Source organism: Euprymna scolopes, chromosome 10 (assembly GCF_053919585.1).
Source record: "Euprymna scolopes isolate OS-2025 chromosome 10, ASM5391958v1, whole genome shotgun sequence".
NCBI lineage: Eukaryota > Metazoa > Mollusca > Cephalopoda > Sepiida > Sepiolidae > Euprymna > Euprymna scolopes.
The window spans coordinates 156,479,055-156,494,754 of NC_136491.1; the positions used below are offsets into that span (position 1 = coordinate 156,479,055).

At 32.5% G+C, this 15,700-nt stretch overlaps 1 protein-coding gene across 2 annotated transcripts in view; it reads left to right on the top strand.

Moving 5' to 3' along the window:
- The window catches only part of LOC145286324 (integrator complex subunit 1-like), a 179,609-nt gene that overhangs the window by 63,486 nt on the left and 100,423 nt on the right, over window positions 1–15,700 (top strand). For both annotated transcript variants that reach the window (XM_080135247.1, XM_080135246.1), the window contains 7 exons: window positions 325–385; window positions 2,810–2,885; window positions 4,562–4,686; window positions 7,290–7,419; window positions 9,361–9,534; window positions 10,793–10,942; window positions 15,274–15,456. In XM_080135247.1, coding sequence (XP_079991373.1) covers window positions 325–385; window positions 2,810–2,885; window positions 4,562–4,686; window positions 7,290–7,419; window positions 9,361–9,534; window positions 10,793–10,942; window positions 15,274–15,456 — 899 coding nt within the window. The remainder of the gene's footprint in view (window positions 1–324; window positions 386–2,809; window positions 2,886–4,561; window positions 4,687–7,289; window positions 7,420–9,360; window positions 9,535–10,792; window positions 10,943–15,273; window positions 15,457–15,700) is intronic.

The window sequence follows — 15,700 nt, forward strand, 5'->3', positions numbered from 1 at the left end:
AACTTTGCAATGCTATCTTGATAACGGTGAAGGAAGAAGGGAGATAACTTCAAATCATTTAAATTTGTGAGATTCTAAAAAGCCATTGGGGGGGGGCATTGGAAAATATAAATTTGCTTAAAAATAATTTTCTTTATAAAAATAAAACTACTTGATCAATTTACATGATTTTTGATTTACAATTTTTTTTTCAGTCACAAGTATGTACATTGTATCGATTTTTTTTTTTTTTTTTTTTTTTAGACAAAAATAATTTTTATTTCTTTATTTATTCAAATCAGTTTTGTATAAACTGTTCATATTTTAATATTTTTTTTTTTTCAGGTCCCACAGCTTGGGAAAATTATCCAATCTTAAAATGTTTGATGGAAATGGTGATGACAAAGTAAGTTGAAAGCTTGAAAATTTCCGTTTTGGTTTTTAATGAAAAATTTTTTATTTTCAAAAATTCATTTTTTTCTTTTCATTTTAATGTATCTTTTATTACGTTTCTTATGATTCATTTGTTTGATGACATTGTAAAATTTTGAAACAAATAACCGAGTAGTTACCCCTTGTACTAATTGAGGGTTTTATCTGGTTATTTTAGCTTAAATATAATTTAAACTCTTGTTAAACAGATAAAAAGAAGAATATGCGTCAGAAATTCAAATGTGCATGTCTATATATCTATAAAAGTGAAATTGTATGTGTGTGTCTGTGTGTACATTTCCTTACCAAAATGCTCTGTCAATTTTCGGTCTACAGACTCAAGACTTGATATAAGGGGTGTTGAGATTTGGGAAAGTCTTTTACATCAGTTTTCGGCCAGAAATTTGGCTGTTAAGGGGGTCAAAGTTCAATGATTTGACTATGAAAACTACCAAACTCCTCTGCCAATCTTGAAATTTTAGATGTATGTTAGTTGGACATGAATCAAACCTTTTAATTTGATTTAAGCTGAAAACAATAAATGTTGAGGGGTCAAAGTTAAACAAAATTTGACCTCTGCAGTCTCTACCAAATTACTCAGCCAATTTTTGGTCTAAATAGTTGAAATTTTACACAAAGTGTATTCAGACATATGGCAAGCTTTTTAATTGGTTTTTGGCCAAAAATTTGGCTGCCAAGGGGTCAAAGTTCAAAAGATTTTACCTTTGCAGTCTCTAGCAGACTATTCAGTCAATTTTGGGTGTAAAGATTTGAAATTTTATATAAAACGTATTCAGACATGCAGCTTTTTAATCAGTTTTTGGGCAAAAAATTTGGCTGCCAAGAGGTCAAAGTTGAAAGAGTTGACCTTTGTAGACTCTACCAAACTCCTCCACCAATTTTGGGTCTAAACACTTGAAATTTTAGATGTAGGTTACCTGGACATAAGTCAAACTTTTTAATATATATATACATATCCACATAAAGTTATGAACAGTACATAGGGTCCAAGCAAATGAGGCTGAACTGCTAGTATATAATAAAAATGAATGCACAAAGACAATTATCCAGATTTAAGATATTAGTATATGTGTGATACTATAGACCCCCAGAGTGTTAGGAAATAATTCTATGAAAAAAAAAGGCAAAGGTTGTTAGGAGTAAAAGAAAAAAAAAAAAGAAATGACAGTTGCTAGAAATGAAGATTCACCAAAAAAAGCCAGTCAGAAATAGGATGGGTGGTTAGTGTGGAGTGGCTGAGAGTGTGAGTCATTTTCCACCTATACGTCACTCTTAGACAGAAGACTGGGCTTAGGATTTCTGTTTTTAATAAATTTAAGAGTCAGAGTTAGTCTAGGCACAGTTTTCAGTTGGCGACAGTTTGTGACTCTGGACAAACCAAGCAGAGCTTTAGCAGACTCGAGATGAGCTGACTTCAATGGAACAATAATGATGACTTAGACAGCCAGATTATCTCAGCTGAGTCTTTGTTGTTCACTGAAACTTAACTAAGATCTGAACGTTAGCATTTGGAGGGTTCTTTTCTGCGATGGTATGACACACATACTCAGAATACAACTGATCTCTACAGAACGTGTCAGAATTTGTGAGTTTACATGGTTTTATATTTTTATACTTCTAAGTCACTGCTCATGTCTTCTGTGATCACTAATGTGACGCAAGCAGAATGAAAACAGTAGGCGACCTCCATGTAAAAAAAAAAAAAAAAAAAAAATGACTCGTGTTACTCTATCTGAACATAGATGTATCTCGTATTATTTGTATTACTATTCTCATCTTGAGTATCATTTTCACAGTTTTGATTGATGTAACCTTCGACCTTCTTCGGGTGTATCTTGTTGAACTTATGAATAAAAGATGAAACCAGAGTTGAAATAAATATTTCTTTTTATATATAATCTGTAGTAAGATTTCAGAGTAGACAGGTTAGTAGATCTACATGTCTGCAAAAAAATATGCTGCATCGTCACAGTACAGTTGTACTTTACTCTTATGCTCCAATTTGCAAGTGAAAAAAACAAAAAAAATACTAAACATTACAAATAATACACATTAAAATACTTTGAAGTATTTTAATGGAATATGCTCTGATGAACTCATAGCACTTGTGCTCTGTTTACATAAATGTCCCTGACTAACCCAACAACTAGCAAAATACTACCTCTTCATGATTGAGTCCCTTACTGATCAAACTGCTACAAAGAATCCATTCTATTTTACAGCACAAAACTTTCCTCTTTTGTTGGATTCCTAGTCACTATGTATTCACACACACATATATATATATATATATATATATATATATATATATATAGTGTGTATATGTTAATGCTGATAATATTTGAAATTATTTTTTTTCATTTTTTTTATATTTCAGCAATTACAAATTCCCTCCACCAACAACAGCAACTGATGAAAAAGTGATTGATGACATAAGAAATCAAGAAAAACAGGTGAGTTTTATGAAAGACCAAACATTTTAGTATTGAACATCAAGAACTAAAAAAAAAATGTCATAGTCGAACATTTTTGCCAATCAAAATTCAGATAGTTTAAAAATAAACTAATTTTCGACTCATAAAGTTTTTATCACGAAAATACAGAAAATATTTTTTTTTCTTTTTACATGGCATAAAAAGAAAAAAAAAACGGTTGTATCTTCCTGATGAATACTCTTATATGGGTTGAAAATTCAAATAATTAAATATGTTTATTTATAAAAACATCTGCATTTTGATTGGTCCTTATATCGCTATAATTTTAAAATTAGTTAGGTTTTATACACATTTGATGAAATAAATAATTTCATGACCAAATGATAACATAAGAATTTACCTTTCAAATTCTTATTTAAAAAGAAAATATTTTGGTAAAAAAAACAAAAAAAACTGCTTAATTAAAAAAAAAAAAAAAAAAAAGAAAGGTGAAGATATAAAAACTCCTTAACAACGGCAGATAGAGCTAGTGTTACATAATGAAAGATGACGGTAATTTTACGAAATGTTTGTTTGGGATTTTTTTGATTTACTAGTTTCTTTACATCATGTAAACGTGTAGATGACATTGTTTTGAGTGCAAAAATTACTTGCCTCAAAAATGTCCACGCGCATCGTGTAGGGTTTGGCTGATGTATAACAAAAAAAATAATGATGCGCAGTTGATACTATCTTCAATGGTCACGCAAACTAATGTGAATTCTTGCCGATCACATCCAGATTAGATGATCTTAGGCCATACATAAGTAAGCTATTTGAAGAAGAGAGGGAAGGGTCGGTTTTTGAGAAAGGTAATCTATACACACATGCTACTTGAGTTGTGACATATTTGAATTGAAGAAAACAGTGAAGTTAAGAAGTGATGCAAATTACGGTGTCAGTGAAAAGAAGCTGTCAATTTATTTAGAACACAAAATTTAGTCTATTGCTTTTCTTTAGATTATTTGGCAAAATTGAAGCTGCTTAGTTCCGTGAGGAGAGGGGATGAAGGTATAAAAATTGGTAAACAACACCAGATAGAACTAGTATTATGTTATATAAAGTTTTCTGGTACTTGTACAGTTTAATCGACATTAAAAAATGAAAATGTCGAAAAAAAGTTTAAATTGTATGTATCCATTATGGAATGAAGTTCTCTGAAAAAATTTCACTTAATTTCATCAAGTTTTTTTTATTTAAAAATTTTTTTTCTACAGCGAAAAAACAATTTATGATACTGAGCAAAAGGTTTGATTTTTAGGAAGAAAAGCTAGTATTAAAAATGGGGAGGGGGTTTTGGCGCTTTAAATTGAGTTATCTCCCCGTGGCGTTTCTAAAAATCCAAACAAAAATTTAAAAAATTCAAAAATGTCTATCTTCAACGTGTTGTCATAAAAATGTGTTTTTCTGCTGTAAAAAAAAAACTACTCCATCAAATCAAGTGAAATTTTTTTTTTCAGAGATCTTCAGTTCAAAACCAATACGTACAATATAAACTTTTTTTTCAATATTTTCATTTTTTAATGTCGATTAAACTGTACAAGTACCAAATTTCTTTTTGAACATAAGAAGTTTTATGAAATGTTTGTTTTGGATTTTCTTGTTTGTGTCTTTCAATTGTGTGAACTTGATTTCTTTATTCTGTTTTTCTTCAGATTTATGAAAAGGAGAGGCATTCCATTTTGGAATTTGAATCTCACTTGGCAGCTGCAACGAGCAAAGTGACCATCACCGAAGCCAACAGTCTTCTCTTGACTCAATTAACATCGATGGAGGTTTCGTAAGTTTTTGTTTCTCTACACTTTTAACTCCAAATTGGGAAACACTTGTGTTCATACGAGTTCTAGTTGGGAAAACATTCCAAAATGGATTTATTTTATTTATTTTCAGCAAATTTTAATTTGCATTTTTTTACAAACTTTTATAGAATTTTTTTTGATATTTTGAATGTAAATACAAAGACAAGACATTGACAGGTCTCAAACTGTATTCCTCATATTGGTTTTTATATTTGTAATCTCTTCTGACTTTTCTATTCTGGACAATTTTTTTTTGCAGGTAAAAAAACTTTTTCATTAATCTTTTTAGTTCTTGTCCAGAATTCTCATTATATGAAAAAACCAAAAAAATATGCAAACATGACAAAATGAAAATATTGTATTCCAAACCGCATGACACCACACTCTATAACAGGCATGACAGGAAAACAAATGAACACATATCTAAAGAAATGGCAGAAACACTAGAGGATGACCTCCGATCTGTAGTGGAATGGGGACAAAAATGGATGGTCACATTCAATGCTGTCAAGACTAAACTTGTTTCCTTCAATAATTACAAGAAACTTTCTCTACCACCAATAGCAATAGCCAAAGACTCTTTGTCTGAAAGTACATTTTTTTTAAACTCCTCGGCCTAACATTCACAGTAAACATGAGTTGGAACAATTACATTGAGAGTATTGCCAGGACAGCTGCGAAGAAGGTAGGTTCTCTCTACCATGCTAAAAAGCTACTAACGCCTGAAAGTATCCTATACCTCTATAAGGCCACCATTCACCCATGCATGGAGTATTGTTGTTTGGGCTGGTACATCTACTACTAGTCTCTCGCTCCTAGACAAGGCTCAAAAGAGAGTCGCCAACCTGATAGGCCCTGAACTGGCACCTAAGCTGTCATCTGTACCCTCTCAACATAAATACCCCCGACAAACCTGACAAGCAGCTAAATCCTACCACTTCACAGTAGAGATCCCTAGATGTAAGAGAGCCTTCCATTCCAGTAGTTTCTTCCCCAGAACCACTAGACTTTGGAATTCCCTTCTGGGTCCCTGCTTCCCCAACTGTACGGTATGCAGAAATTCATGAAATGACATCTTGCTGGCCAACTCCCTACATAGTACCCCTGTAACTTATGTCCCTGATAGTAACCCCCTACATCAAAGTGGCAATGTGCCTTGTTTGGGGTGAAAATGTAATTAAAAAAACAAAAAAAAACTAGAATAATATTCGTCCTAGATTGAGTAAGATTAATTCTCTGAAAAGAACAGCTTTGGTACTGCTGCTATGGCTCTATATGAAGATTAAAATCAAGCTATATTGAACCTAATTCTTATGTCTAGAATCCTTATACTAATTTTGATCAATAACCATTACATGACTTTGATTCTAGATAATATTTAAGGCTTATGCTCAAGGGATCTTGAGAAAAAATGGAAATTTAAGGAATTTAACTTAATTGGTATTTTGAGGTCTATGGATCAAATTCAATGCAAATCTGAAATATTTGAATTTTTAAATGGAAGTTGTGCCCATATTAATATACTTTGCATAAAATATATTAAACTGAATATAGCCCACATTTTAACCCCTTACATCTAGCGTCTCTCTTTAAAAATCTATAATGATTGGTTAATTTGTTTAGGACTGCATCCTGTACATATAAACATTTGAACCCCTTACAGATATTTCTGCAGAATAAGGACCATGTTATTGTTGGAATTTTCTGAGCAGTTTACGTTAAACGCAAGAAGATTTTGAACAAAAGTTTTGATTTTATTTACACTTTTGCTGGTTAATTTTTTGATGAAAAATATTTTTTATTATTACATAAATAATTTAATGAAAAAATAATTGAAAAATGAAAACCATATATTTTTAATAATTTCTTTTCATGATTTTTTTGTCCAAATCAAAATGTTTAGTTTTTTATGATGCACCAATGATAGCAAATAAATAATTTTTAAAATTAAATTAGCTACTGTGATTTTATTGACTCAACATTTTGGCTCCTTTCAGTTTTTTACATAAGCCGTCTGAAAAATGCAGTCAATCTATAAGGAAAATGTTTACGATAAAATGAAAAGTGTGTATATTTTCTAAACAAACTCAAAAAAAAAAACTCTGCATTTCTCAGCAGAGACATGAAAGTTTGAAATAATTTGTTCTGTCATGTTTCTTTTTTTCTTTTCAATAAGTTAAGTTTTAAATGTTTGCTTTCCTATAACAAATGAAACAGGTTAGACAGCCTGTAAATGAAAACTGTGTTTTAATCTGCAATTAAGGTGCAAGGATTTATAATTTAAAAATGTGTCGAGTTTTGATGAATTTATTTATTTAACATTAACATAATTTAACATGATTTTATATTAAAAAAAAAAATTTTATAACATGATTTGGTTTTCTAAAATTTCCAAATTAACCTTGAAAAATAATATTTAAAAAAATGTGACCAAACTTTTTCTATTTAAAAAAATGTCCTATAAAGTAGAATTGTTTTTAAACAGTTTTATCATGAGTCGAATATCGTTTTGTTTCTGTCATTTTCAGAATATCGTTTTGTTTCTGTCATTTTCAGAATATCATTTTATTTCTGTCATTTTCAGAGGGCCAATGCGAAAACCACCCGAAGCTGTGATAGAACAGTTAAAGACATTAAATCAGTCTTTACGGATCGGTCAGATGTTGTGCCGAAGCCGTAACCCAGACTTTTTGCTGGACATTATTCAGAGACAGGTCAGTTACGTTTTTAGCAAGAATGCATATGTGAGATGCAGCAATGAGAATTTGTATGCACGATATCGTTTTTTTTTTATAGTGGCTAGAATAATTTGATTTGAAAGAAATATCCATCTTAATGACGAGTTATATCAAATTTTGGTTCATTATTTAATGACCTTTGTAAACGCAGACGGAATGAAATTCAATTAATAAAGTGGCTTTGTTTCCTGATCACTTTAGGTTATTAATGAAAGAAAATTGATATGTAAGCAGCTGGTGTATTAAGAATGGCTTTCTACATATTTTATTTTTTATTTTAATGCTTTTTCACCCCAAACAAAGCTTATTGTTACTTAGATTGTGTCTAACAGGAAAATGTGGATAATTGAGCAGTGAGATGTTTATTCACATTACATTTCTTTTCTTTTAGTCTACCTTCCGATTGCCTTTGTTGTATTATGCCTTTATCACATATCTTGTATATTTTGTATCCACTGAAACACTTAATATGACCAAACAATCTCCGGACTTTACATTTGATGACGGAGGATAATCATGAGATGCCAGTGAGTTTCCGCAATTCTATAATCAGATAGTTTATGATCAGTAATGAAGCGTATGATGTGGCACATCGAAGTCCGATAAAACTACAGAAATGACATGTGTTAGATTTACTTTTTGCATGTGTTTAAAAGTAAGTTTGTTTTTTTTCTGGGTTTTATTTTTTTTTCTTGTGAAGATCATCCAACCTAAATAGATCCTGTGATTTACAGCTGTTTGTTAGATGAGAAACTGTCGTCCATTCTTAATGTTTGTGGTGAAGACAAGATGCTTCCACAATTTGCAAAAAATGAAATTTTGCACCATTTGACTGCACTTGAAAATGAATTCAGATGATATTTCCCTGAACTTGGTGATGATGAGTTGGATTTAGTCAGAAATTCATTAAAATTGTTAGTCGAAAAAGTTCCTGATGATTGTCAAGATGAGTTTTTGGATTAAAAAAATTACTTGGGAAGAAGAGAGATGTACAATTTACAGTGAATTTTTTGAGATAGGCAATCTTGCAAAGGACAGGAAATGGGGGGGGGTGACAGTCTTACAAATGGTGAAAGGGGTGCATGGGCTAAGCAAAGCCGAGAACTCCTACAAACGATTTTAAAATGATCAAAATTTGTTCAAATGTTGGGAATTTACACAATTTTCATGGTGAAAATGAAAAATGAACGAACGGTGCAGTTTTAGGCCTTAACATATGTAAATTTGAGTTTTCCCAGAAAATCCGTTCTGTTACTTTTTTACTCATATCAAGTGCAAAATTTCAAAAAATTCCAAGGCGTAGTTATTGAGAAAAGAGCGAACAAACGAACAAGGGTGAATTTACAGGTCAAAAATATATATATATATATATATATATATATATATATATATATATATATATATAAATATATAGTGTGATTTTGCATGATAATAAAAACTCTTAATATCAATGGTCAACAAATCTTGTTTATCTCGCGTACAAGTTATCTGTTAATAAAGATACAATTTTAAGATCATGTTGCCTAGTTCAAGAGTTCAGGAGCCAAACTTAATTATTTTGAAACCATACCAGCTTCCTGGCGTAAAATGCACAAAACATTAATGTTATTATTTTTTTTAATCCCTTTGAAAAATTCAATCATGTTCTGCACAGCCAAAAACAAAACAACAATTATCCTCTACAAAACGATAAATATTTGAAGATATAAAAAACTTGAAAAATAGAAACTTTTACTAAAATGACCCGCTTCAGCATTAAATAACCTGAAAAGAGTTGATATGCCGTGAAGCAAAACAAAAAGTGAATGTTTAATTCTGCAAGTTTGAGAGGAAAAGAAAGAATATTAATTGCATCATTCAAGATGAATTGCTATTTTGAGAGAAAAAATGTTATTTTTCTTTTTATTTCTTTACTAGGGAACCACGCAGTCGATGCCATGGTTAGCCGAGTTGGTTGAATCAAATGAAGGTTCACTCGACGTTCTGCCTGTTCAGTGTCTTTGTGAATTTCTTCTTCATGATCCACAAGATGGCAACAAAGACGATGAAGATGATGAGGATGCTAGAGCTGAAAAACACAAGAAAAAACAGGTTTTTTGTTCATTTTATTTGGATTCGCAGATGATAGAACGAATAAGATGAAAGGGTTATCATAAATGATTTCACTTTTGTTTCTTTTTTTATATTAAATTTTTTAAATAAAAAACAATTTTTTTTTGCCAATAGTTTGTTTTATTGCATTTTGTAATTAAAAAAAATCTACACATAACAAATTTGATTGGGTTTCTAAATTGTTTGTATATTTAAAAAGAAAATAGTATGTGTTGGACATGATATTTGCAGCTCTACAATATTATGTCCCACAGTTTTAGAAAACAAAATTTGCTCAGGGAAGTTTTTGTTTAGATTTAATCACAGATAGAAAAAGAAGGAAAGTATTGGCGGTTGTTTTAGCAAGACTAAATTGTGAATGTTTTATAGAGAGGGCACCATAGTCTGAAGCTCAGTCGAGCACCGAGCATAAAAGTAGTGATAGAGCAGAGATAGATTGACGTTTCTTCCGTGAGAAAGGAAGTAGGGAGATGAAAAGGTCTTCCCTCACTAGATTTTGAAGGCTGTTTTGCAGGTTGTTATAGTAGGAAAAGTTACTCTTAGCAGTTCCTCCCCAGATATCGCAACAGTACTCCATTTTAGAACGTCTTTGGCTCTTGTAGAGGATCGACACCAAATTTACATATACGACAATCTTTTACGAAAAACACCCGTCTAGCTGAATCCACTGTGAAAAATTTCCCCCACTCTTTATCTGTGCCTAAATCAAAACATGGATTCCATGAACAAAGCTTCTTTCTTAGAACTGCACGCCTATGGAACTCTGTTCCGTCTACCTGCTTCCCACCTCACTACAACTTGGATGTCTTCAAGTCCAACGTTAACAAATTCCTAATGAACCGCCCTCTTAAGTAAACACTTCATTAAATCTCCACACTAACGTACTGTACTTGCAATAACCCTTATCCCTGAGTGGCTTCCGGGCCTTGATAAGTGGTGACCACCGTGTAAAAAAAAAAAAAAACGTTTTCATTCATTTTAAATACACATTTAATTTTTCTATTAAATTAAAAATGCTTAAATCTAAAATTGTTTTTTTGTCAAGGTATAGAATACATGAAGTTGATTTGTGCCGTTCTATAGACTTTAGTAGAATATGGACATCTTCAATGAAAATTGGAAAAAATTTAACTTTTCATTTTTTTATGTTGTTAATGATTATATCATTTTGTCAAAAATGTCTGATCTGTTTATATCTATTCCAACTGTTTTTCTTGTTTTTATTGTCTTTACGCAGAAAATGAAGAAACAAGATCAGTTATTAGCCAAACTCCAAATGTTGGTTCACAGTCCATCAAGTGATACAGGAACAACCTTTGAAGTTTTAGATTATTTTTTCAAAAGACTTTCCTCCAACCAAGCATCAAGCCGAGGCTTGGCAATCAAGGTATGTTTTATTCATTATTAATTTTATAATTTTTGACCATTTTTTTATGTTTCTGAATTTTTGAGATGAAGATTAATAATTTGTCGGACCTATGGCATAATGGATAAATTACTGTTGGATATGAAGACGTGGCAATTTAAAAGCAGAGGTGTGCACACACACATTCCGGTGGAGTTGATCTACATTTTTGTGTCCCATAAAAATGACCAACATTGTATTTATCATGAAAACAAAGAAATGTTTACATTCCAAGGTCAGACATTATGAATTGCACAATGCAAAATAGATGAGAACAAAAAAATAAACAGAAAACACCAAACATAGCGGCAAACATGATTGACATCTTCACACCTTTCCATTGTGAAGCCACATATCAATAAACCCCTTACAACTAATCTCTCTCTCTCTCTCTCTCTTTGTCAATGAACAAAAAGCTTAATTGTAAATATAACTTATGTTGATAAATTCGTCTCTGTGTTGATATTAAGAATAACGACAAAAGAATTATCAGGTGTATATATGATTTTAACAAGCATTTGAAAGTGCAAACTAAAAAATTATATACGAGGGTAAATCAAAAAGTTCTGAGACAAATTGAAGAAAAACTTTATTTATGGAAGTTGAAAACTTTATTTTTCTACATACGATCCGCCTAACTCAATACACTTCTGTAAGCGATGTTTCCATCGATAAATTCCTTTTTCATTAAATTCTGGAACTTGTCTAGTGAACCAGGTCACAACCTCTTTCTTTGCTTCATTTATGGATTGAAATCTTATTCCTTTCAAATGTTCCTTCAGTTTTGGAAATAGGAAGAAATCACTAGGCGCTAAATCAGGACTATAGGGAGGGTGTGAAAGGATTTCCCAGTGAAACTCGCGTAAAATTGTTCTTACAGTCTTGGCCGTGTGTGCTGGAGCGTTGTCATGATGGAACAGAATTTGACGATGGAGCTTTCCTCATCGTTTCTTAGCCAATGAAGTCTTCAGCTTTCTCAAAACTCCTTCGTAATAGCTTGCGGTGATAGTTTTCTGTCCTTCAAGAAAATCTAATAAAACGATTCCATCTTTATCCCAAAAAACAGTTGCCATTATTTTTTGAGCTGACCTTTCTGCTTTGAACTTGATAGGGCCTGCTGATCCTCTTGGTAACCATTGTTTAGGACTGAACTTTGCTTTCAGGATCGTACAGGTAAATCCATGTTTCATCACCGGTTATGACCCGTTCAAAAAAGTTTGCCTCATTTGCTTCAATTCTAGTCAGAAGGGCCAATGAAAGATCTGATCTCAGATTCAACTGATTCTGCTGCAACGCTTTAGGCACCCAACGAGCAGAAAGCTTACTCAGACCAAGATCTTCTTTCAGAATTGAAAAGGTTGACCCAAATGAAATGTCAAGCTCCTTAGCAATCTCATTCACTGTTATTCTCCGATCTTCTTCAACAAGATTCCTGACAAGCTCTATGTTTTGAGCATTTTTTGATGTTGAAGGCCTACCTTCTCTTTGGTCATCTTGAAGATCATTCCTACCATCCTTGAATCGTCTGATCCAACGATAAACAACAGCTCTAGAAGGTGACGAGTCTCCATAAACATTTTGTAGAGCTTTAATGATTTCCGTCGGTTTCCATTCCAGTTTTGTTAGAAATTTAATGTTTGCACGAACTTCAAATTGGCTCATTTTGGACTGTCAAAAAGTTAATATTATAAAATATTATCTGAAAAAAAAAGAATAAAAGATTTAGAATGCTGTAACTTGTCAAATTTGTTGTTAAGTAATCAGTAGTGCAATTAAACCTTGTTTTGTTGCTCTATTTTCATTTAGATTGAATTTATATCACTTGTCTTAAAACTTTTTGATTTACCCTCGTAAACAACACAACAGTACTAAGCAAAAATTAGTTCTAAAGTAACACTCTTCTGAAGCTTAAAAAGTTTTATCTTCAGTGCAGGCGATATTGAAAATACAATTACAAATTACTTAAGACTTTCACCCACTCATGGCTGACAGAATGAGAATATGCTACCTCCATGGATTAAATAAAGGGTTCTGTTTGAAATTTCGTACAGATTTCTGAGTTAAACAAGATACACGTGAAGAAGGTCAGAGGTTACATCAACTGAGAAATTGTGAGAATAACATTTAAGATGAGAACAGTAATCGGAAGAATTCAAATAATAATACTTTTTTTATTTACTACTAGCATGGGTACCTGGCATTGCCCGGGTCAAAATGAAGTTCCGTTTGGACACAGCTGCTATACTAAGGAAATTGAGTAGTTTTTCATTATTTTATGTCAACTCGATCGTCATCTCCAAAACAATTTAAAAAAATAAAAGAACGGATAAAAACACGAAAATGTAATCACCTAAAAAAGAAAAAGAAGTATGTGACAATCCACCAGATATTTTGGCAGAAGGGTTACAAAGAGAAGCTATACTTCAGATATCGAGTATTTGCCCGTGCACTGGGCCCCAGCCCCCGATATATATGAATCAAAACAACTTTTCTTTTAATCAAAATAACAGGGAGTGCCCATGCAGCTGGAAAAAAAAAGGGGGGCCACGACGGCTGGGCTCAAACATGAAACGCAAAAGCGGGGGAGAAGGCAAAAATTACGGGTAAACGTGATTGCCCACACAGCCACAAGTGCTTATTACTTCATAACGTAGCAAAAAAAGCTTTTTCAACAGTTGTAGTTTGATACGCATGCGTGACTTGCGAAAACAGCAATGCAAAACAATGGCCCCTCCCGTCCAAAAAGTGGTCCAGTTGACCATCACAGAATTAATCTTTTTTTTTCTAATTTTAACATATGTATCCAAAGCATAGCTCTTTCAGATGGTACCAGTTTTTACACAATCAGATGCGGATGACAACAATTTTTAACAGACATACAAGCACACACACATACACACACACACACACACACACACACACACACACACGATTTTCCTTTATATAATAGAAGAAAAAGATAATTAGAAAATTTACTGAAGTCAAAAATGTATTGAAGTTTTAATTCCTGTCCAGAATTCCCATTATATTAAAAACAAAATAAAAAAAAATCTGTATGATGTATGTAGTCATAACAAAAAAAAAATATCTTATTCTAAAAATTGCGTAAATTGATCAAGTAGTTTTATTTTTAAATAAATAAAAAATTTTATAAATAACCGAAGAGCGGACGTCTTGTCTGCCATTTTGAAAACAGTCTGAAAATATTAACAAAGGGAAATAACTCCATAATTCAAACTTGCAAGATTTATCTTGTAATCCCTAGAAATCCCCAGTAATTGCTTAAAAATGATTTTCTTTATAAAAATAAAACCATTTAATTTGATAAGCAGTGACATTTTTAATGAACTTTGAAATAGTTGGCTTTAAATCTACTTTTTTTCCATTTGCTTGCACATAAGGCTGATACTACATTGTCAGCTTCCATTGTCTCTGCATTCATTCCATAATCAGCATTCTCTTTCTCTGGTCTAGAACCCATGGCTCTTACCTTATTTATGTAATTGAGTTAAAAGAAAAACAAAAAAAACCTAAGCTGAAAGTAAAGACTCCCAGGCAACACCGTGTATATACACCTAATGCGATGTTTGTCTGGAATGATAGGGACCATCTGATCATCCTGGACGGATGACTGATGATACGTTCTGAAGTGTGAATCAAAGGTTGTGCAATCACTAATTGTTCTTTTCCCGAATCAACACTGCTTGATTCCAGTGGAAAGGGGAAGTCCTGGATGGCTGGAGACGATGCCAAGATAAGCAGACACACATACATTGCCAAGTATTCCAAAATGGTCACCCATTTTATTACTGACCGAGCTTAACTTCAACGATCTAATGGGAACTAGGTTGTTATGTTGATTATGCCGTATATCGTACTGCTATTGTGATGAAGCCATATGGCATGTATGAAAACGACCAAACCATAGTGCAAGCATGACGTCACAATGAGATTGGAGAAAGAAGAAAAAAGAGAGTTAAAAAACCGTGTGGCAGAGAGGGAAACTTTTAAGCACGTGTTGACATGGCAGTTCTTTTTACCCATGTGGCGACATGACAGGAATTTTTAAACAAGATGCAAGACTTGTTAATCTTTCAGACTTTTAAAAACTTTTTTGGTGTGGAAACAACTTTTTCTTTCAACTGAAAAAAAACTTGTATTGAATTTCTTTCCTTGCGAGACTTCCACACACAACATTCGGTCCGTGTTAAACTGTAGCGACTGCGTTACACAATTTTAATGTGTGTGTTTATGTAATTTATAGTTTTATACTTGATTTCTGAATGTTTTGCGTTTATTGCAATATTTTTCAGGGTTTATCGTTGGTTATGTCTACTTCGCATATGGCGCCGGCAGACGTGGACTCGATTAAGATAGAAGAACCAGAAGAACAATTCCTTCGATTGCTTCCCCAACATAAATGGCTGTTAGTCTACCTCCCAAGTTTGCCACTTTTTGATTCTCTTAGGTCACAAGCTTGTTTTGCAATTCGTAAGGTAAGTAAAAATAAAAAAATATGCTAGGGGTGTTCCAAAAGTAATGCCTCCTAATTTTTTTTATTGAACCTGAATGGATCAGAGGGAATTGCAAATTGCATTGTTATGATGACTGAACTTATGCATTCATGACCTGAAAGTTTCATCTATGTGTTGCAGATATTGATGTTGTAAAACTAACGAAACAACCCCTGTCATGGATGTGCATCAGAAAAAGAGATGCATCAATAAATTCCTGACAAAA